The 23,208-nt window shown below is 49.6% G+C and overlaps 2 protein-coding genes across 3 annotated transcripts; both read left to right on the top strand.

Moving 5' to 3' along the window:
• Positions 1 to 8,257: 8,257 nt before the first annotated feature.
• LOC120644453 lies at positions 8,258 to 10,897 on the top strand. The gene has a single exon (XM_039921081.1). The coding sequence runs from the start codon at positions 8,953 to 8,955 to the stop codon at positions 10,570 to 10,572; it is 1,620 nt and encodes a 539-aa protein (XP_039777015.1). The 5' UTR covers positions 8,258 to 8,952; the 3' UTR covers positions 10,573 to 10,897.
• A 2,049-nt stretch (positions 10,898 to 12,946) lies between these two features.
• Positions 12,947 to 22,038, top strand: LOC120644451 (short-chain dehydrogenase TIC 32 A, chloroplastic-like). Of its 2 annotated transcripts, XR_005663761.1 has the most exons (6): positions 13,274 to 14,297; positions 20,653 to 20,732; positions 20,911 to 21,067; positions 21,162 to 21,240; positions 21,332 to 21,615; positions 21,708 to 22,038. XR_005663761.1 is itself a non-coding variant. In XM_039921080.1 (4 exons), exons 1-4 carry the CDS (start codon positions 14,152 to 14,154, stop codon positions 21,265 to 21,267), a joined length of 489 nt encoding a protein of 162 aa, XP_039777014.1. In that variant the 5' UTR covers positions 12,947 to 14,151. The 2 variants fall into 2 exon arrangements, 1 of the variants encoding a protein (XP_039777014.1); XM_039921080.1 differs by lacking the exons at positions 21,332 to 21,615; positions 21,708 to 22,038 and having other exon boundaries at positions 12,947 to 14,297; positions 21,162 to 21,267.
• Positions 22,039 to 23,208: the final 1,170 nt, after the last annotated feature.

Genomic DNA, 23,208 nt, shown 5'->3' with positions numbered 1-23,208 from the left:
ACGGCTCGGCAGCGGCACAGGGCAGGGGGGGAGGTGCGCACGTGGAGGGGCCCGGTGATTAGGCTTGGCGTCGCGTTGCAAAGCCCGAGTGGCGGGGCGGCGCCGGGCGGAACAGTGAGCTCGCGCACGGCGGCGGCCTTTGCGGCGAAGCAGAGGGCAGCAGGCGGCGGTGCACACGCGTGTGTGCGTGCGCGGGCCGTGCGTGGGCCGGCTGGGGCGTGAATGCAGGGCAGGAGAGCTAGGGGCGTCGGGGCGCGGCTCAGGGCGGTTTGGCGCGGCGCGGCGCACGGCCGGGAGCGGTGGTGCGCTAGCGGGGCAGGAGGCGCGCGCGGGAGCAGAGGGCCGGCCGGGCCGTGCGCGCTCGGGGAGGAAGAAGAGAGAGGGAAAAGAGAAGGAAGGAGAAAAAGAAAAGAGAAAAGAGGAAAAAGAAATAGAGGAAAAGAAAAGAAAAAAAAATGAGAGGAAAGAGAAAAAGGAGGGGGGGCGGTGCGCGCCAGCGGCGACTGCGGCCGCGGTCGGCCACGCGTGGCGTCGTCACGCGCGCAGGCCACGGGAGGTGGGGCACGCGGCCAGGAGGGGATGGAGGAAAAAGGAGAGAGGGAAAAAGAGGGGGCGAGATTCGCGGCAGCCGGTCGCGACGCGTCGCGTTGCATGGGGAAAGATGGGATGCGGATTGAATTCGGGTGTCGGGTTGTTCAGAAGAAATTCTGAGGCTAGGGTTCAGGGTTTTAGGAGGGGTCGAGCTCAACGACGAAAAACAATTTTAGCGCACGATTTACTTTGGTGAGTTTTCGGGATGTTACACTCTCGGATCCAGGAGAAGAGCCAGAGTGCGTCGGTGTAGCGTGTCCACCCGAAGACGCACGAGCACCATCGGCTTCGCCCGCCATGGTGCAGAAGCTATTGCGCCGACCGGCCGCCAAGCAAAGGCTGATGAAGCCGGTGGCTTCCTTGTCCCGCTTCTTCTTCTTCTTGTCGTCGTCGTCGGAGGTCGGTGAAGAAGAGCGGTCGGTGTCGGAGCTCTTGTTGAGGTCGCAGAGCTGCGCCTGGAAGGCCTTCTCCCGCTTCTTGGCCTTGTACTGGAAGCGCTTCTTGAGTGACTCCTTGTCGAAGCGTCCTCCCCGGTCATGACTGCAGTGCTTGTGGCGCCGACACTCCTTGTTGGAGCCTCCCTCGTCGCGGTGGCGGTAGTAGTCGAAGGAGTTGTTCTGGCCACCGCCGGACTTCTTGGGGCAATCGGCGACGAAGTGGTTCAGATCGCCGCAGTTGTAGCACACGGGGTTCTTCTTCCTCTGCCTGTTGTGGTAGATGCGCTGGAACTTGTTGATGAGAAGGCACAAGTCGTCGTCGCCCAGCGTCTCCAGCTACTCATCTGAAACAGAGGGCAAAGAGGCAAGAGAAAAGCCAAGAGCAGAGTTAGCGTTAGAGCCCGATCCACCACCTGGGCCAGTCACAAGAGCGACGCTCTTGGAAAGAGGGGCACCATTGAGCTTGGCTCGTGTCTGGTTATCCACCTCCGTGGCCTTGAGCTTGCTGAAAAGCTCGTTCACCGTCAGAGTCTCATAACCAGCAGACTCAATGATGGTGTTCACCTTGAGATCCCACACAGAGCGATCAAGTGCGTAAAGCAACTTAAGGGCCTTCTCGTGCTCTGTGTACTCAAGGGCACCAGCAGATCTGTTCGCATTGACCTTGTTCACAATCAACTGAAAACAACTAAACATCAGGTCAATGCTCTCACCCGGCTCCTGTGTGAAGTTCTCGTACTCACGCCGGTGAGTCTCGAACAGTCTGGCCTTCACCTGAGGTGTACCATCATGATAGTTCTCAAGACACGTCCAAATTTTGTGGGCTTCCTGAAAACCCTGGACGCATGAGAACTCCGCACGAGAAACGCCAGCGAACAAGGCATTGATGGCCTTGGAGTTAGCCTCGTGCTGGGTCACCTGAAGAGGCGGGGTCCGAACAGCCAGCACCTCGTAAAGCTGGTTCGTGGTAATCTCCCAGACCTCGGCTCCCATGCTCTGCAGGAAGGCTCTCATACGAACCTTCCAGTAGGCATAGTCATCGCCGGAAAACACCGGGATCTTACCAAGACTCGCCATGGTCGCCAAGTGGTTTTCGAACCGGTTAAGGTACTGAAAACCTCAACCGAGCTCTGATACCAATTGTGGGACCGAAGCCGGCGACCGGAGGGGGGGTGAATGGGAGCCGATCAAAATTTCTTCAAAATTCGAACCATCGGCCTATATCCCAAAATCACCGCAAGCCCTCGAACCTAGGATATGAGAGAGTAGCTATGGACTAGCTATCTCCTAGTGAAAAGCCCTAGGTAGCTGCGCGGAAGCAAAAGAGCCAACACGAAGTAAATTGCAGAACTGAACTGCAGAGACCGGTCAGACCGGTTTAACAGACCGGTCAGACCGGTCGGGCTGGAGATTCAAAAATCCAGACCGGTCATACCGGTTTCAGAGACAGGTCAGACCGGTCTCTTCCAGACAGCCCGAGACCAAAGCTTCAAAAGGCAAATCTTGAGCAAACGAAGTCCAAATCCAGCGAAACTTGGAGGAAAGCTTCGTAATTACCCTGTGAACAAATCCCCAAAAGATCTCACCCAAAAGATTCACGGATCGAGAGAAATCGAGGAAAGATCAAAGAGGATTGGGGTTTTCTCAAGAACACAAAATCGCCAATTCGTGTCAACTCTCGATTCTAGTAGGTTTAGCACTCGGCTAGAAGGATTAGAATCGTCACAAAGAGTCCATCAAACCACGAATTCAAGAGCTTGATTCCTCTAAACACGAAACATCCCAAAAGAGGAGAAATCAAGACCAAAACGCAAAGGGAAGGGAGAGGACGAGTACTCAGCACACAAAGGTGAATCTCAACAGGATTTCATTCATAAATTTCGGAGGAATTCACCTATACAAAGCTAGAGCCATCCGCCCATCATCCACCCTCTAAATTTGAGAGATTAGCTATACCTAACCCTCTTTTGCGTTGCAGTTCTTGGCCCTAACCTAAAGTAGAGGCTGGGAGAAGGAAAAACTCAGAGAAAACAAAAGACTCAAGAGACTCCACCAGCCACGGGCTGGTGGGGGTATTTATACCCGGCTGCTGCGGTCAGACCGGTCCAGGGGACCCGTCAGACCAGTCGGGCTGCAGCACCCTGCTGTACAACCTCGATCGACGGCGGAGCTTCTTTCTTCGACTCGAAGTCTTTGCTGCGATGCCGCCACGTCGACGAAGATCCGGTCCGCGGTTTTGGAGGGTCCGCGAAACCCGGGTAGGTGGCCGGTTTTGAGAAAACCGCCAAAACCTCACGCGCGGAAAGATTCCCGCCTCCACGCCGTGGCCCTAGACGCCGTTCCCGCCTCGGCCTCCTGACGGCCCTAGACGCCGCCCGATGCCCATCACCTCCTCGCCCGCAGCGAGGCCCTAGACGCCGTCGACGCCCGTCGCATCCGTCAGTCCCGAGACCGACGCCCATGCCTCCACGACTTGGCGTCTTCAACCGCCGTCCGCCTCCTTGGTTTTGTGTCACAAACCAAGAAACCCGCCTTCCATCGCCGCTTGCGCCCATGATCCAGGAGTGGACGCCATAGCTGCCACCCGGTCCGAGCTCCGGTCCCGGCTGCCCTTCACCGCCGTCCACCGCACGGTCCATCGGCCACAGCACCTCCACAGCAGCTCCCCGTCGATACTCGACGCCCGTGTACCTGCAATCCAAAGACCAAGCGCATGATCATACCGCACGGTTGACAATTCACTCATCACAAGCAGGATAGAGTACTCAACATTCCTCAGTAAGCTGCAGGCTTTGACCACGTAGTCGTCTTGAGCATGATTCCATATAATGTTGCAAGGATTAAGACAGGTAAGGTCGGTTCCGATTGGAGGGACAGAGACTGGTGACCCTTCTTCCTCCTTGTCAAACGAATCTTCCAAGAAATTAATTCATGGATAGTGTTAGAACTAGTAGTAGATGCATGAGTGGCATTAGTAATTATCAGTAGCAAAACTGTGGTAGTCAAAAACCTTTTAGTCTCGTTGCTTTTGAGTAGTGAATAATTCACATGTATCCCGCGCTTCACAAAAGTGACACTGCTGAAAATATTCAGAAATAAGAAAGATATTGATGGCTAAATCAGCGAATTAAATATAGTAGCTCAGCTGGCAAGGTTCCTTGTGATGGAACTTGCCCACCGGGATTTGAGTCCTAGACTTGACATAAGTGTTCGCATTTTTCTAGATTATTCCATGATTTTAAACCGCCGCTACTAATTTTTTTAGTGGCTTAGTCTCTCTAAGGTACTCGTAGAGATAGGGCTGCGTGCGTGTATATGAGCCTCTGCAAACAGTATTTTAAAAAATATTAATAGCTGAACATTAGTATATATATATATATATATATATATATATGTGTGTGTGTGTGTGTGTGTGTGTAGTATGTTGTGTACATGCAACCAATATGACATTAAAGAGTTAAAATACTCTTACATATTCATAAAGATATACTATCTCCGCTATTAAATTATATGGCACCGCTATCTTTTTCCGTTTAACTTTTTATTTTTATAAATATTTGTACAAATACATAAATCTACAGGCTAAAATTAAGTACATTTGATCTAGTGGTACTTATTTTACTTTACTGAATTAATTTTATTGGTCAAACTTTGAGTAAGAAGTCAATAGTGTCATATATTTAAGAACGGGAAAGTATATTAGATATTCTCAAACATTCAACTATATAACTGCAATTAAATTGAGAATTATTGCATCGATGCCATCTTGGGTAAATTAAATTATTGTTTCCATTCCATAGTATTCATAGAGGCAGAGTTTTGCGTACGTGTGTTCATATAAGAAGTGTGTCACTGCAACCAGCTAACAGTATTTTTCTCTCACACCAAATCAGCACCAGCCAGCCAGCAATACTTTTCTCTCATAATAAATCAGTACCAGCCACCAGCCACAGCCAGCCGAACAGAGTGGTACGCTGGGCAAGAACTCCAACCATCCATGACCAGACCTACTACACGTCAGCGTGCACGCCGCTGACAGTGAAATGGAAATTATTACCTTCTAGAAGCGTATGCATGATCACATAGGAACTTACGGCTAGGAGCACCGTATGACCGTATCCGTAGCGTAGCCAGTAGACGTGTACGCGTACAATCCGATGGTGTGCCAGCTTTGGCTCTGCTAGTCTGCTGGATCGATCGAGTAGCAGGAAAACTTGGATCATTGGTCGATCGTATGGTACGGACGGAGGAGATGGGCGTGGATCCGCCGTCCATGCTCGCTGCTCTCTTCAATTCGGTCGGTGGCGCTTTGTTCATCTTGCTTCCACGCGCTGCGGTATCATCCTTTTTCCTTTTGGAACGTACCATTAATTCCGTGGTGGAATCTAAAGCGCGTGTAAGAATACCTCGTACGCTGTTGTTCATTCATAGCACCGTACTCTCTGTTTCAACCTATAGGTTATTTTTACTTTTCTAGATTCGTAGTTTTCACTCGTGGCGCTTTATAAGGCATTCTTATACGGTCCAACTCCATCACTGATAAAAGATTATTGTACTCAAATAATGTGTTAGTTATCATACATCATATATTACTGATTTGTATCCAAACCAACATTCTAGAATTACGATTTTGAAACAATTAGTAGAACATCATAGAAAGAATAGCTTATACAGTTATACGTTAAAAACCGATTTTGGACCGTGCATCAAATCGCACCCTACAAAAACGAGCTGAGTGAGTTACTAGAGTATCTTTTTAAAGGCTAAATCGCCGAGAGAAGTTAAACTACGGTGGAGTCAAATGTGGTGCATTCAAAATAGTTAAGCTCACCTAACAAACATATATAATCCCTGCAGCTTCAATATTGGTCATTGGCCACATGACACTGATTGTGCGTGCATCGTAGAGGTCAGAGTACTCCATAGTTTACACCGGGCAGTTCCAGCCAACGTGCAAGACCTTTGATCCCCATCTGCTGCCTCGGCAGCTGATTTAAACAAGAATTATAGATCGTTTTGATTTTTTAGATAAATATTTTTTACTATGCACTTACATATACGTTTATGTTTAGAAATAGAGTAAATATATACACCTGGAAATGTTAAAATATGACCTATAATTTGAAGCGGAGCTGAGTAGCGTAAGACAAACTTAAACCCAAGACGTACGATCAGCATCGATCAGTGACACACTCCGCGGAGTTGAAGTTAACTATAGCTGGTTGATCAGGTCAGCACAAGTACACACGTACGGTAGGTTAAACGTCTCCCATTTCCAGGTCAACTGACCTCCCCGTCCCTCGATCCGTCCAATGCAACCGAAGCCCGGCCGTGTCAAAAGAATCTCAGTGCATGCTTTGAGCGCAGACGTCGTGACGACTGCTTGATCGTGAGTGTTCGTGTTAATTTAACAACACAGGCGGCTAAAGTCAACGGCGTGCGCCGCCATCGCAACCGTTATCGATTGTTTTTTTGAAATAGAATTGATTAACAGCCTCGCGTGGCTAGTAGCTTTTCATTATATTCGCCGGCTGGATATATATTTCTGCGTTTCGAATTGAAATTGCGCAGAGCAAGTAATAAGGCCGGTGTGAGTGATGAGGTTCACTCCTTACGTATGAATGTTAGCAATCTCTCCTTTTCTTTTCTTTTTTGTTTTTGCTTCTAGAAAACACGAGGGGGTATATAGAATTTTGGTGGCTTTTAAAAGGTCCCAATGCAACTACATTTGGAAAAAGTGAAAAACCTAATCAAATGGTGAGATGGACACTACAAACAACAATGGTCCACACGTACACCATCCATTTCAAGGAAATGTAATTTTACATTTGGAATTTGTACCCAAAATAAATTACTGACCTACCGTCTCCACTTGTGTGGCACTCGTAGGGACCAGTACAAAGGACCAGATGATATGGCATGGCAGTAGCCAGTAGGCTCACTGAAATTTACAACTCTGTTCCGCCGGTTGACAGGAGTAGTATTTTTTTCTCACATTAAATCAGCACCAGCCATCAGCCAGCAGTATTTAAAAAAAAACATTTACAAGATCATACCATCATACCATACACTAGACACGAATTCCGGGTTGCATGCTGGGTGTACAATAATGTGTTTTGCTATAATATAACTCCCTAATAATCTTTCTGTTCCTGATGATCTGCCTAGCTGCAGGCAGCTGATGCTGATCATGCAGATCATCCCGTGTACGCGTTGTCGCAAGAATCTTTACAGGTCAGCGATCGGCTCCGGCTGGGCTTCCCGTGCTCTCACCAACTTTCCAGCTTCCAACCTTCTCCTGTAAAGTGCTCTGAAATCATGCTGTGTTGATCGGAGTGCTATTGGTGGTTTGGTGTATCAGATACGAGACATTATGTGTGCCGATTTCTCCTGCTGTACTGTCTCTGTGTGTAATCGAAACTGTAATAAAGTGGCTGATTGCTTAGCTTTTCATGGAGCTATGGGTTGTCTTCTGATTCTGAAGTATTTATAAACCAAGTTCCAAACTATGTAAAGGACCTTGTTTTGGGCGATTTGCCCAATATTGTCTAACGTGTTAGTGATTTGAATTAAAAAAAAACCTTCTCCTGTCTCCCCAGCTGCAGGCCCCATCTTTCCGTATTTATTCCCTGCGGATGATGGGTGGGCCCCATATTTTAATGCCGGCGGGGCCCACGGACAGAGAGCTGTGGGTGGAAATGGAAGGACCGGTTCCAGTGTCAGGACACTGTAGCGCACAGCACCAACAGTACAGTGGATGCATTGCATAGCTGACAGTACCACAGGAGCAGCTAGCTGTGCAGCTTGCAATATTTAGTACAGTATTAGGCAGGATTATTGTATATTTTATTTAAGAAAAAAAGAGTTTTTTTTTTCTATTGGTAGCCAGACAATTAAGCTTCTCTATTATTAGTAGCTGAGTCACTAGAAGCACACCGTGACAGTGCAAAGTACGTATGATAATAGTTCGGAGGACATACACGTTTTCTTTCCCGATTTCTGCATTTCTTTTTGGTGATGCCAATGTTTGGGTGCAACAAGACCTTACAGATCACAACAAAAATTGGGGAACCTTTCCATGTTGGGTTCTGGGGAAAAAAAAAGTTGTGTAACCTTTTTGGTAAAGCATAAGCTCAAAAAAAATGTAATTACATTTTTCAATACTTTCGTGGATCCAGAGCACGAAAGAAAAGAAAAGAGTCAGAGTCAAAGAAAAATTGTGTTGTGGTCGAAAACAAGCCCATAGATCCATTTATTTTTCACTCATTTATTCGAGAAGTAGTCAAACAGCGATGTTGCAACAACCTATTTCCAAAAAAAAAAAGACACACTTCAATTATTTTCCTAAACCAACAAGGCAATGACACTTCCGACTTCAAAACCGCCCAACCAAGAATGTCCACTCTCTTCAATACATCGACATTACATGTTTTGCATCGTCTCGGCTTATATATTGTGCATCAACTGTATTATTGACATCCTTATGACACTTGCTGAAAAAACAACGACAATGGTGCCATCTCCCATGTAATTCGAACGATAATGACCCGGTGATTGAAGAGTCGACACAAGTAGGTTTTAGCAGGACATCAACTTTATGTGCTCCCGGGAAACCCTGACCGGGTTTCCGGATGAATCAACGCCTCCAAGGTCCACAAGTCCGTCCATGGAAGCACCCGAGCTCACACTGACAGAGTGGCTGGCATAGAGTAACCTACCAAAAAAAAAAACCGACACGTTCTAGTATCAATCAAATTACCAAAAAGCCCATACGAGACAGGCCAGTAAAATAGCGCGTACTAGTAGAGAGAGAGAGAGAGTAGTTGGCGCGCTGATTCAGCGCAGCTCCGCCTCCACGCGCCAAGGCCCCAAAATTTCCGATTTTTCCCTCGGCTCCTCCTCCTCTCCCGCCGCGCGCCGCGCCATGCCGCCGCCGCAGGAGTCCGGGGACCCCGGCCTCGCGGAGTGCCTCCGGCTGCTGGAGGCGGTGCCCGCCGCGGCGGCCTCGGCCCCGGCCTTCCGCCGCCACTGGCCGTCCCTCTCCGCCTCGCTCGCCGCGCTGTCGGCCGCCCTCGCCAGCCCCGCGTTCCCGCCGGCCGCGCCGCTGCTCGCGCCCCTCGCCGCCGCGCTCGGCGCGCTGCTGTCCGCCGCGTCGGACACGCCGAGGCTCGGCCACCTCCACACCGTCTCGCTGCTCTCGTCCTCCGCCGCCTCGCTGTCGCAGCTCGCCGCCGACGCGCGCCTCCTCGCCACGCCGGCTCCACCCGCATCCGCCGCGGACGCGGACGCGCTGATCTCCCGGCTCCGCCTGGGCTCCGCGGCGTCCCGCGCCGCCGCGCTGGAGGAGCTGGCGGGCACCGCGGCGGCGCTGCCGGCTCCCGCCGCCGCCGCGGCCGTCTCCGCGGTGGCGGCGCTGCTCGACTCCGCCGCCGGCGACCTCCTCCCTCCCTCCCGCGAGCGGGCCGTCGCCGTGCTGGCCGCCTTCGCGTCCTCGGACGCCGCGTGCCGGTTCCTGGCGGAGGACCCCGGCGCCGTGGTGCCCCACCTCTGCCGCGCGCTCGAGTCCGGCGGCGCGGGCGCGGAGCACGCGTGCGCGGCGCTGCTCCCGCTGACGGCGGCCTCGCGGGACGCGTCGGCCGCCGTGGCGGCGCGCGGCGGGGTGGCGGCGCTCCTCGCGGCGTGCGCGGGCGGGACGCCCGCCACCCAGGCCGCAGCGGCCGGGGTGCTCCGGAACCTGGCCGCGTTCCCGGACCTCCTCCCGTGGTTCCGCGACGAGGGCGCGCTGCCGCTGCTCCTGCAGCTGGTCTCCCTCGGCACCCCGCGCGCGCAGGAGCTGGCCCTCGTGTGCCTCCAGAACCTCACCGCCGGCGACGGCGACGAGGGCCAGCGGCTCAAGGTGGAGGCCTTCCAGGAGGGCGCCCTCGCCTGCGTCAGGGACTTCCTCGATGCCAGCCGCGGCGACGAGCCGGGCCTGGCGCCGGCGCTGGGGCTCCTCCGCAACATGGCCTCCTTCCGCTACATCGCCGAGATCGCCGCGTCCGCCAGCTTCGCGGCGCACGTCGCCGCCGCGCTGGGCAGCGACCGGTCCGCGACCCGCACGGAGGCCGCGCTGGCGCTCGCCGAGCTCTGCGGCAACGCCGCCGGCGGGGGCAGGGGGTCGAGGCGCGAGCTGGAGGGCGCCGTGCCGCGGCTGGTGTGGATGCTGGAGGCCAAGCCCGCGGCCGAGCGCGACGCCGCGGCGCGCGCGCTGGCCGCGCTCCTGGCGTCCTCGGGCGCGTGCCGGAAGCTGTTCCGGAGGGACGAGCGCGGCGTGGCGGGCGCGGTGCGGCTCCTGGACCCCGCCGGCGCCCGCGGCGTGGACCGGCGGTTCCCCGTGGCGGTGCTGCTGGCCGTGGCGCAGTCCCGGCGGTGCCGGAAGCAGATGGTGGCCGCCGGCGCGTGCGGGTTCCTGCAGGGCCTGATGGCCGCCGAGGTCGACGGCGCCAAGAGGCTCGCCGAGTGCCTCGGCAAGGGGAAGATGCTCGGCGTGTTCCCGCGGACGTGACCGCCGGCCGTTGACGGGAAGGAGGACACCCACCGTATCAAAATCAAGCCTTCTCCTCTCCTAGCTCTGTCTGTATGTATCAACTCGCCTCCGGCTTGCTTCGATCTGCTTCTTCCTCTCGTGTTCTTGTGCGTGCGTGTGATGCTGGTGATGATGATCTTGTAAATGTGGGCGTGCGTCGTCGTGGTGGATGCATAGCGTAGAGTTGCTAGATGTTGTAAACGTGTGGCTTAGCGCGCTGGAAACAATAAGGACACCGAAAGATGTTGTACGGATGCAATCCCTGATCTGATCTGAAGGAATTCAGCTTCAGGTTACTGACCGATGAGCGCCACCGTTCATTGTTCATGTTCCACTCCACATCAAGCTTCGGAGGCACCACTGTTCTGTTCCACACCATTCTGGCAGGTTGCTTTCCTGTTCTGCCAGGATGTCTGCAACTGCAAGTGAATCCGGCGCCGTCGCTGTCCAGGCACTGGGGCAGCTGAAGCTGACCGCGCCGGCAATCGCGGATCCGGACCGGTGGCCGTCATCACTGACGGCCGCGATTACAGCCTCCTCCGGTGTCACCGCGCATGGGAGAAGACTTTCCCAGTGCTGCTTGTGCCTTTATGATTGGGTTGTAGTGGGCAGAGCCTTAGGGCAGTCACTAGGACGTTTTTCTGCCCTGGGGTTTCATCCCCTTAAATAGTTGAGCACAGCACACTGGGGGCACCCCCTTCAGTGTGTTTTAGAGATTTTTGACCTCCAATCAAGGTCAAAAATGGCTGCTTTGTCAATTAGTTTAGGATGACAGATCACATTCACATCTATTCACACTAACATTCTCCTCCTTGATCGTCAGACTAAACTTATAAGTCTACTTTTCAACAAGATGACGCACCAAAGCAAAAGCATTACAATGGTGAATCATACACATACCACTGAACCCAGTTATTATAGTACGCCACCTCATATCAAACGAACTTCTTTAACTTAGGAACTCCAAACATTTATTTCTTAGGGTAAAGTCAATTTTTGGCCATCGAACTATTGCCCGAGTTTGGTTTTGGCCATCGAACTCCAAAACCGGGTATCCTTGACCACTCAACTCTCAAAACCGTTCATTTTTAGCCATCGGACGGTTTTGGTGAGTGGTTTTGCTGATGTGGACACCACGTGGTGGTGGGCCCACATGTCAGCTTAATTTTTTTCTCTCTTGTTTCTCTCTTTCTTCCCCGCTCTCTCTCTCTTCCCCGCTCTCTCTCCCCGGCGGCGCCGCCCTCCCTGGCTCCCTGCCCGTCCCCACCTCTCTCTCCAAGGCCATCGCGCGCGGAGCAGAAGCCCGCGGGCGGGGGAGCTCCGCGCCGCCGCGGCCTTGGGCGGGCGAGCACCGCCGCGGCCCGTGGGCAGGGGAGTTCTGCTGGCGGGCCTCCTCCCCAACTCAACTGCAGGGGTGGCGCGGCGCGGCCGCGGCCCCGGCGGTCTGGCGAGAGCACAGCGAACGCGCCCCGGCAGCCGCGCGGTTGAACGGAGGCAGCTGGCGAGCGGCGGCGGCGGGTCCCCTGGCCGAGGATGCGGACGGCGGTGAGTGGCGGGCGAGGCGAGCGTGGCGAGGGCCTGCAAGGCCCCCACTCCGCCGGCCTCGCCTTGCTCTGTGTGGCCGCGGCGCCGGCGAGCGCGGGCGGAACACAGCCGCGGGAGGGAGTAGGCGGAGCACGGCGCGCGCGGGGGCCCGCGGGACGGCGGCGAGTGCGCGGCTCGGCGTCGAGCGAGTGGCGGCAGGCGGAGCTTGACGCGGCTCCCTCCTCGGCGTCGCGCCGCAGCTCTGCTCCCTCTACCGGCAGGCGGAGCTTGACGCGGCACCAGGAGGCGTCGCGGCCCCTTGCGCGGAGCTCGGTTGCGGCCCCCTGGCGGCGCGGCGGGCGGATCTCGGCATGGACCCAGGCGACGCTGTGGACGGAGACCGGGCGGAGCAGGCCGTCATCGTAAGTGCCCATCTCCTCGCCGCCGCCGTACGGCTCGCCGCCGGCGGGAACACGCCGGGCGAGCTCCGCCATGAGCCAGAGCTGCCGGCCGGGTGAGCTGGAGAGGCGTGCGCGGGAAGGGCGGCGGCCGACGCAGGGTCAGCAGAGTTGGATAGGAGAGAGGAGAGGTAGAGGGAGAGAGAAAGAGGAGAGAGGAGGGAGAGGAGGGGCTGACAGGTGGGTCCCACCACCACGTGGCGTCCAACTCAGCAAAACCACCCAGCAAAACAGCTCGATGGCCAAACATGAACGGTTTTGAGAGTTGGATGGCTACGGATGTCCGGTTTTAGAGTTGCATTGCCAAATCCGGACGCAGTCGATAGTTGGATGGTCAAAAATGGACTTTACTCTATTTCTTATGCTTATATATAAAACTTATGGACTCACTTTTCAAAAGATGGTACACCAGATCAATCAATCACTGTAGTCAATTAAGTACCACAGGACTAAGTGACCATGGTTCCAATACAATATCAAGGTGATTCCTCTTAGGCTTATGGGGAGATGGGGTTATAAAAGTCCTGAGTGCAGTTTGTTTTCATTTATATGTACTAAACATATATTTATCCTCATATTTATTCTTATGTGCATGCACTTTTAAAAGAGGAAGAAAACCAACATATTTCAAAAACCATATCTTGTCCCTTAGTTAACGGGCTGTCATTTATTATATTAGGCAAGCCTCTGAACATGATGCCCAATACTTTAGAACTTAAGTCACACCACTTAATGCTTATATTTTGAGCATCATAATCTTAGAATTTATTTGATACTCAACACTTATGACATACTTAATTTGTCAAGCACCACTTAGTCTTAAACATAGTTCATCTAGGCCTCGAATATTCATGTTTGATTCTGGATTCAATCTTTCACAATGTCTTAGGTCTGGGAATACCTCATGACATGTTACTCGATCCAAAATTGCACTCTTTCATTTAATAATTTTCGGCATAATTTGCTTAAAGCAATTTTTTATCTTTAAAATGATATGGATCAGGGACACAAATCCATATTTGACGGTGTATAATTCAGGACATGCCACACTTTAACTTGCATTTATTAATGATGCCTTTAGGTAAAGTATTGGTTGAAGCCTTCCACATATGACTTCTCCCACAAGAGTGTTGATAATACTTTATGTGGAATTTCTTAGTATCAACACTTCTTGTAACATAATTGTCCAAAATATTGGATTTCTTACTTATGGGCATGCAACATAACACCTTTGCATTTATGCCAATAAGGCAAAATGTTCTTAATTGATTTTTCCAGGGGTCCAGTCCTGGACTAATTTCCCAGATATCCCGGTCCTTTTAAGGATACTTAGGGCAATTTATAACTTAATTAAACATATAATGCTTATGTTTGCCATTACATAAGCAAATTTATTACCCTTAATGGGAATCAACCCATTTCCTGGACCTTTTATCTTGGTGAATATTATTGTTCAAAACTTAAGAGATATCACCAAGACAATCTTAGTATCCAGATAAAAGAAAATCTGGATCTTTATGTACACAATATCCCTATTGTTTAATAACTTATTTCTTATTGTACTTATGTATCACTTATGGACTCCAATAATTTTTCAAATGATGAGCAACGAGTGTCATACAATCTTTATGACATAATTAATCCCTTTCACATAGTGGGATTGATCAAAGATCTTCAAGTGGGCACAAAGGCGCCACAAGGAGCTAAAGCAAGTATTCATAAGTGAGCTTTGCTTATATTTCCTTTAATAATATTTTTCCTTTCTTTAGAGCTCCCATCTAATTCTCAACTTAGCGACATTAGTGGTGAGATATGATACTGAAATAGTATTCAGTTCTAAGGCTAGCATATAGCTTATAATAAGAATAAGAATAACATTGTTAATTAAATGACACATAAGAAACTAACACATGATAAAGTTATCTTAATATTTTTCTCAATATTTAATTCTCACTTGACATAAAGAGGTGGAAAATATTTTCTTAATGAAGGTTCCACTCTCCCCCTCGAAATGTGGTCTATGCAATAGTACCATATTTCGAAGAACCTCTATTTATTTGTTTGTTTATCCTTGTTACAACATATAAAAATAACATGAATGTATACATTGGAAATAAATATAATTTTATACTAATAGAATCTAATGACATTATCCTCCTTTTCATAAATACAATTCTTTAAAATTTAGTATTTTTCTTACTTAGAGACTCATCTTATTACCTTGTCTTAGTCTTATTTCCTTGAGCTTAATGATGCCCATAGCCATATCATATTATCTTGCCTTCATTGATATGAAGGAAACAACTCACCACTAATATCAAATGTGCTTTAATAAATACTTATCTTGGGGATTACTCCCCTGATTCTTACATTTATCTAGAATTGAGGAATTGCTCCTTTTTATTCTGATATTTGTCCATAAGTGACTTATCTTAATTTTTTTAATTTTTTAATTTTTTTCTATTAGGTATTGATGATCAATAAAATCATTAATTTCTCATTAATATTCTTAGTATTGAACTTTTCTAATGGGAACTACACCTCTTATGACACTTGTATGTGCCATCTTAGTTATAAGGGAAATTTGTCTGCAGGACACTCTCAAAATGTTGTTTTGTGCGCTGCACACCGAACTCCTTGAAATAGTCTCTAAGACACTCTGAGCGGTGAATTTTGTGCGTGGCACACGGGCTCCATTAAACAATTGTTTAGCAACCTGGGAAGTGAGAGAACATGATCCAGAAAGACAAAAATGCCCCTGGATTCCTTGCGGCCGCCGCCGTTCACGCGGAGCCTGCGCGCCCCTGCGCGCGTCCATTTGGCGCGCTGCGCGCTCCGAGCAGAGGAGCCGGCTCGCCCCGCCTCCCCTCCACCTCCCTCGCCGGCCACGCCTCTCTGACCGCGCCACCTGCTTCCTCCCCTGGCGCGGACGGCGGCCCCTCCTCCCCTGGTGCGGACGGCGGCCCCTCCTCCCCTGGAGCGGAGTGGCAGCCGGTGGGCGCATGCGCGGCCGGTGCGCGGCGCGGGCGGGGGGTGGGCGCGCACGCGGGCGGCGGACCTCGCGGCGGCGCAGGGGCCCCGCCCCAGGCGGCGGTTCGCGAGCTCGACTGTGCGGCGTCGGGAGCGGTGGCCGGCGCGCGGCCCTCTCCCCTGCACGGAGTCGGGAGCGGAGTCGGGATCCCGGCGGCCGGCAGCGACCTGCGCGGCGGTGAATCGAGGCGGCGAGCGCGCGCGGCGGTGAATCAAGGGGGCGTGCGCGAGTGGCGAGTGGAGCGCAGCCGCGGGCGTGCGCGAGCGGCGAGCAGAGCGCGACGGCGAGGCGGAGCTGCGATTGCCTCCCTCCTTGCACTCCGGCGGCACCTCCTCCCTCGAGCTCGGCGGCCTGGAGCGACGCGGCGGCAGCAGCGTCGAGAAGCTGCGACGCGCGGGGCTCGTGCGAGCGGCGGTGGCGTGCGTCGGCCCTGCGAGTCCGCGAGCGGCGAGCGGCGTGCGGCCGCGGCGTCCCTCCTCGGCTCGCCCCGGCGTCCACGGCGAGCGGCGGCGGCGTCCAAGCACGGAAGCGGCGGAGCGGCGTCCACGGCCTCATGCAGTTCGGGCCGCCTACTCCTACGCCGCCACCGCCTACTCCCCCGACGCCACCTACTCCTCCTCCTCCGCCGCCGCGTCCTGCTCCCCCGTCGGGCTCGACCAGGCCGCCATGTGCTCCGGCCACGCGGGCCGGCGCGGCGCGGCTCCCTCCGCCGGCGCGCGCGAGGCCACGGCGGGGCTCCCTCCTTCGGCATCCGCGAGGCCGCGGCGGGGCTCACTCCGCCGCCTCGTGCGAGGCAGCGGCGGGGCTCCCGCAGTGCAGGCCCGGCGGAGGAGGCCTCCCGCGGCGGTGGAGCCCTCTCTGGCCGGATCCGCGCGGGACCTTGGCGCGTCCGCGAGGCATCGGGCGCGCCGGCCTCGAGCTCTCCGGCCTCGGGCTCGCCGGCCTCGAGCGCGCGGACGAGCTCCCTCCCTCTCTCCCTCTCTCCTCCGGCCTCGCCCGGCGGCGCAGCGGACGGAGCGGCGGCCGGACCACGGCGCACAGCAGGGCAGCACCGGAGCGGAGCGGAGCAGGCGCGCGCGAGGGAGACGACAGGCCGCACCAAGGGCACTTTAGTCCTTTCACAGTTTCCTCTCTCCTATCCAGTTAGAAAATATAATTTTTAATAGAAGGGATGTGCTGCATACAAATTTATGTTTTCACGGTGTGTTCCAAACTAATTTGAAGAGTGGAATGTGCTGCCCACAAAATCATGTTTTGGTGGTGTTCTGTAGACAAAAAACCCTAGTTATAATCTCAAAAACCAATGAGGTGCAGGTAAAACCACTTTGCTTCTGATAGTGGTATTTAAAACAATCTTTATTAGAAACTTATGACTTAATTAATTCGTATCATCAATAGAGATAATTCATAAGTTTGATTTTGCATACATGAAACAAATGTGCTTAGCGCCACTCATTAGTTTTGATCTTTAGAGGCATGTGATGCTTTATAGAATAGTTTAGCAAGCATCAGCACAAACTTATTCTATTGAACCAATCCAAGTCAGCTTTGGCTAGAAATAGAAAAGTACAACAGAATTTTGTGAACTAGTACTTATTCATCAGCTTTGGCCATAAGAATAAGTACAAGCCACACTTAATTTCATGTGCATAAAACTTCTTTTGTTGAATCATAACCCAAATCAGCTTTGGCCAGAAGTGGATTAAGACCAACAAAAGTATTGTGAATAGGTATTTATCAATCAGCTTTGGCCAGAATGATAAACACAAGCCACACTTAGTTTTAGATATAAACTCCTTTCATTACTCCGATTCAAAATCAGCTTTGGCCAGAAGATGAACCGGAATAACAAATTTTTGTAGTCTCACATTCACCAATCAGTTTTGGCTAGAATGATGAACGTATGCCACACTTAACCAGAGTGTTATTTCTTTTGCAGCGGAAACTTTATTGAAAATGACCCATATGCATTGACATAATTTCTCATTATTCATTTCAGTCAGTATTAGCTTAATCTGATAAAACTCAGTTTATGATTATGCCAATATTGCTCAAGAGCTGGCAACTTAGTAACTTAATTAATCTTAGTGACACATGACCATAAACAACTTTAGTCAGTATATAGTCATGAGTCACAAAATTAATCATAATCTTCGAGGTGAGAATGACATATGACTACAAACAACTTTTGGTCAGTATGTAGCCACAAGTCAATTAATCATGATATTCCGAGACTCTTTTAAGCAAATATTTATTTATCAGAGGACATCTTTATTAAAATAAACACAATTTGTCCTCATATATTACTTTAGTATTCTTATCAACATTATTTGTGGCACAATTAAGAAAATATTCAAAAGCCAGCTTTAAGATTTATGTCCAAAATTGGACTCACTAAGTATGCATGGCTTAAGAATAATATACTTTATTAATAAATTAAATCATGATAACCCATGATTGTAAACAACTTTGGTTAGAATATAACCATGAATCACCATTGAAATTTTGATCTTGAATAAAAAATATTCCGTTGGATTGATTCCAATCTAGGACAATTATAAGTTAAAGCCACTTAATTATTAGAATTTGTGCATTCCAATCATTACAATAAGTGATTCCTTAGTGTTATTATTAATGGAATGCACATTTTCCAACCGTAAGTAAAAGTATTAATGACATCAGCCAAATATGGGCCATTATTTAATTTCTTAGAGGACTGGCCATTAAAAGATGTCATTATTTGATTTTCCCAAAAATGGGTCTTAAGCTTCATGCTTAACTTATGGGCATATCAATTCTTGTGAGTAAAACATGCTCACATAATTGATAATATTTACGGGTCATAAGATACTTTACTATTAAGCCTCAATTTAAGTGGCACATAAGTATGTGGTAGATAGCTTAATTTCATAATGAAAGTAATTCATCATCATAATTGGACCATAAACATTTCAAATAATACTTCAAATAGACTTAAAACTTCACTGAAAATAATCCCAATTTAATTGGAGAGTATTTCATAATTTTTTTAATTTTTTTAAATTGTGACATAAATTGTGCTAAGGCAAAATATAAACATAATAAAATACTTTAGAAATAAAGTGAAGTATTAAAGCATAATGAGAATACTTAATCATAAACATAAGGAAAAATACTTAATCATTAATGGAGAAATTTTCCATAAAGTTTGGCCCAAAACAATATTATTTAAGCAAAAAAAATAATTATTCATAAATTTACCATAATTTTACTTAATTTTGGCCTTAATTAAAACATTACTTATGACACGTAAAATAATAGCTTTATGTAATAGCCATAATATGTAAAGATCATAAAATAAGTATGAGAGAACTTATTATTCTAATTATTATTTGCTAAAAGTCAATAAAATATGTTCAAAATTAAACATGAAATAATATACATACTCATAATATTTAAAATCAAAATCATATTTATGGCCTAAAACAATATTATCTTAGCCCAAAGGCTCTTTTAAGCCCATTACTATGCAGCCCAAAGTTCAAAATTAGAGGAGAAAAACATTCTAAAATTTTGACATTATTTCCGGCCCTTCATTGAATTTAGCCCATCATTATTTTGGCCATTAATATGCAGCCCAATTTATATGTATTAATTTCCAGAGAAAATACCAATTAAAATTCGGCCCATCACTCATTTTCCAGCCCAGGCCATTTTCGGCCTGGTCCACTTTGGCCGCCGCCTTTCCCTTCCCGGGCCCAGGCCCAAAAACCTGGGCCTGGGTTGGGAATTCGCCGCGCCCGCTGGCCTCCCGCCGGCCCGAGGTGGCTGCGTCGCACGCGTGCCGTCGGATGCACATCCGACGGCCGTCATCGCGCGCTGCGCGTATCAAAACCGCAGCGTCGGCACTCCCCCCCGCTAAACCCTAACCATTTTCTCCCGTCCTCCTTTCTTTCCTCTCCACTGGCGGCTGCGGGTGAGCGGAGGGCGAATGTGCCGGCGACGCGGCCCGCGGCGGAGGAGGTAGCGGCGCCGTCGAGCTCTGCTCACCGGAGGTGCGCGCGGCCGCGGCCGGCGTGCAGCTCCGTCGAGCACCGCACGTCGGTGCCCTAATCCCGACCTCCTGCGAGCGCGAGATCCACGGGATCCGCGGCGGAGGAGCGGATCTGGCCCGTGCCCGGTCTTCCGGCTGCAGTGGTGACGACGCCGGTGGCCACGGCGAGCACGGGAGGCGCGTGGCCCCGCGGCATCCGAGGTCGCGTGCCGAAAGCCGTCGGGTGATGGCGGCGACGTCATTGACACCGGTGACGAGCACAGCAGCTCGGGATTCACTCCGGCAAGCCACCATCACCCCACACACCCTTACATCTTTAGGATTAGGGTTAGGGTTCGTGAGTTTGGGGAAAATTTGGGGATTTTTCCTGTAGCTAGGGTTTCGGATTTTGGGGATTTTTGGGAATTTCTTACAATTAGTACTTACTTGATTCAATTCCTCTCCTTCTTTAATGCTTGAACCGAAACCCTAGGGCCCTTAATCTTATAATTACAGACGAACAGTGTAGTTTGGGCTTAATCTTAGGGCAAGAACATGAACTGGAGCATGAGATTAAACACTTAAGAGGGTTCAATCTTAGGTCTAGATGGCTCTGGTGCCATTGTTAGATATGTAGGATCACTAGGCTAAGAGTGAACCACGTCAGGGAGCTGAGATTAGGGTTTCATACCTTGATTTTGAGCTCCCAGCGTCACTTCTCCTCTGTTCTTCTTGTCTTCTTTTTTGTAGCCGCCTTAGGGCGTGGGAGAAGCCTTTCCCAGTGCTGCTTGTGCCTTTATGATTGGGTTGTAGTGGACAGAGCCTTAGGGCAGTCACTAGGACATTTTTGTGCCCTGGTGTTTCATCCCCTTATATAGTTGAGCACAGCACACTGGGGGCACCCCCTTTAGTGTGTTCTAGAGATTTTTGACCTCCAATCAAGGTCAAAAATGACTGCTTTGTCAATTAGTTTAGGATGACAGATCACATTCACATCTGTTCACACTAACAGTCCTGACTGTTCTTTTCGGCAGCAACAACGCTGGAGTTCTGACAAGGAACCGCACGTGTTCCTGCGACGGCCTGGAACTGCATTTCGCAACAAATCACATTGGTGTGTCCTTTGCGCAAATTATTCAAACCAAATTCTTTCTGCAGCATCTCTTGTTTACCTGCCTGTAGAAGGTGTTCCTTAGCTTGCTGACTGTTCGTATTTATACTTGCTCCTCTGAATTATGACCTATGAGAATGATTCCTGATACTGTAGTAGCGTTTGGCTTGAATGCATACAGGTCACTTTCTTCTAACAAACCTCCTATTGGAGAACATGAAGAGCACATGTAGGGACAGCGGCACCGAGGGACGGATTGTCAATGTGACGTCAGTAGGGCATGCCATGATGACTTATCCTGAAGGGATATGCTTTGACAAAATTCATGATCCTTCCGGGTAATCCAGTCGACATCAATTTGAATTCTCTCCCAAAATTTGGAATGTTGCTGCATAAGTAACACCAAAAGGTTTGTTATCTGTTTTGACCCAGTTTGATTGACTTTATTGCTTACTGCCAATCCAAGCTTGCCAATATTCTTCACTCCAATGAATTATCACGAATTTTCAAGGTACATCAGCTCTTTGACACTGAATAGAAGTTGTTATATATATGGATGCATGAGCTGTTTAATAACATGAGGAGTTATCTTCATGGAACAGGAGGAAGGAGTGAATATTTCAGCCAATGCCGTTCATCCTGGTGTCATCATGACTAACATTTTTAGGGACAGGACTATTGTGGGTGGTAATTTTCTCAATCCTAACGGTCGATGTTATTGTTTGAAAACCACAAAGGGCTTCCAACACATTCAAATATCTCAAATAATTTCTGGCTTGTAGCCTGGAGCTCCGGTTGTAACGATGTTTAATTTGTGACTGTTCCCACTATTCTTACAGCGTTTTTTAACACCATTGGAAGAATCATATGTAGAAGAGTTGAACAGGTAGGCATTCATCTCAGCTCTTATTTTACTGCCGCCCTTGTTGCCGGAACATGGATTGACCCTAATTAACTCATTATTTATCTTTGCTAAAGGGTGCCGCAACGACATGCTATGTGGCGATGCATCCTCAAGTGAAGGGGATAAGTGGAAAGTACTTCGCCGATTGTAACATATCCAGCCCGAGCTTACAAGCTTCAGATGCTGAGCTGGCCAAGAAGCTATGGCAGTTCAGCTTGCAGACAGTGTCTTCTTGATCAAGCTATGCTTGCATGAACGAGTGATGCACGTATTGTTGTACTTAATGCTTACATAGCTCTTCCGGATGTTTGTTATCGGTGTATTTAGTTACTGCACTATGAATCAAAATGTCTCAATCTTGATTCAAAATTTGAAATTCAAACCACCCTACTATCTTATAATTCAGGACATTTGGACTGAAATGAATAGTTATTGTGGCTAGAAATCACGCCTTTTGTGAAAAATTACCATCAGAGCGGGATTCAGCTTATTTGCCATGTGCCTAGCACACAGCAAAGCCTGTAGCACACGGCAGCAAAGAGCTCAAGGCAAATGCCAGCCGGCAAAGCCACCTTTGCCGTGGGCCCTTTTCAGGCACATGGCAAAGTGCTAAGATGGCCCTCGGCAAAAAATAACACTCCGCAAAATTTGAATGGAAAAAAAACCTGAAACAAATGGCAAGTTGCGGCATTTTTCGCGCAATATTCACACGCTACGCGTCCGGCGGGATTCAAATGGTGACCTCCCCCTCACGCGTAACCCCCTCTACCACTGCATCACTCTGTGACTTGTGTCTAGAGTCCGTTTTGGTTTTCCTCATATTATACTAAACCGAGTATGAATTGCTTGTTTGAGATCCTAAACGAATTCAAATAAAAAAGTTGTCTACTACAAACTTTCATAACTTTTTAAGATCTACAACTTTTATTTTGGCTATTTCCCCATCTAAGGTCATTTACAAAATTTGAATTTCACTTTTATCGTGTGCCAGATCAAGGGCACACGGTAAAGCCTGGTCATTTGCCATGCGCCTTGATCTGTGTGTCCTTTATCAGGAACACGACACAATTTTTTTTACCTACCATTCAATTTGTTCCACTATTTCATGTTTGCATAACTTTGTCACATTTTTAGGTGGCAGACCGTCCGTTCCCACCGGGCGGACCGTCCGCCAGTCAAGACATTCGGACATCTGAAACGTCTGCATGTATGTCCCAACGGCGGACGATCCGGCCTGTGTGGGCGGATAGTCCGCAGGCTAACAACGGCAGACGGTCCAGAGGACAGTCCGCCGGCTAACGTTCAAACGGGTAGCTCTTTTCGGACATCCAAACTTATATGCAGGCATTTTGGATGTTCGAACATCTTGACCGGCCGACAGTCAACCTAGTGGGAGCAGACCGTCCGCCACCTAAAGCACGTCGCCTATAAGGCGTTTCTTACATAGTGATTGTTTAATTGCAAAAAAAAATTGGCATGAAACAATCTAAATTATCTATTGCATATACAAAAAGTTTTGTAGTCAAACCCGAATTCGACCGTCACTTTGACTCGAAATCGGAACGACTTCTTCAC

This window comes from Panicum virgatum, chromosome 8K (assembly GCF_016808335.1).
Source record: "Panicum virgatum strain AP13 chromosome 8K, P.virgatum_v5, whole genome shotgun sequence".
In the NCBI taxonomy this organism is placed as follows: Eukaryota; Viridiplantae; Streptophyta; class Magnoliopsida; order Poales; family Poaceae; genus Panicum; species Panicum virgatum.
Note: the sequence above shows the minus strand (reverse complement) of the source record. Positions and strands in the feature narration are given on the sequence as shown.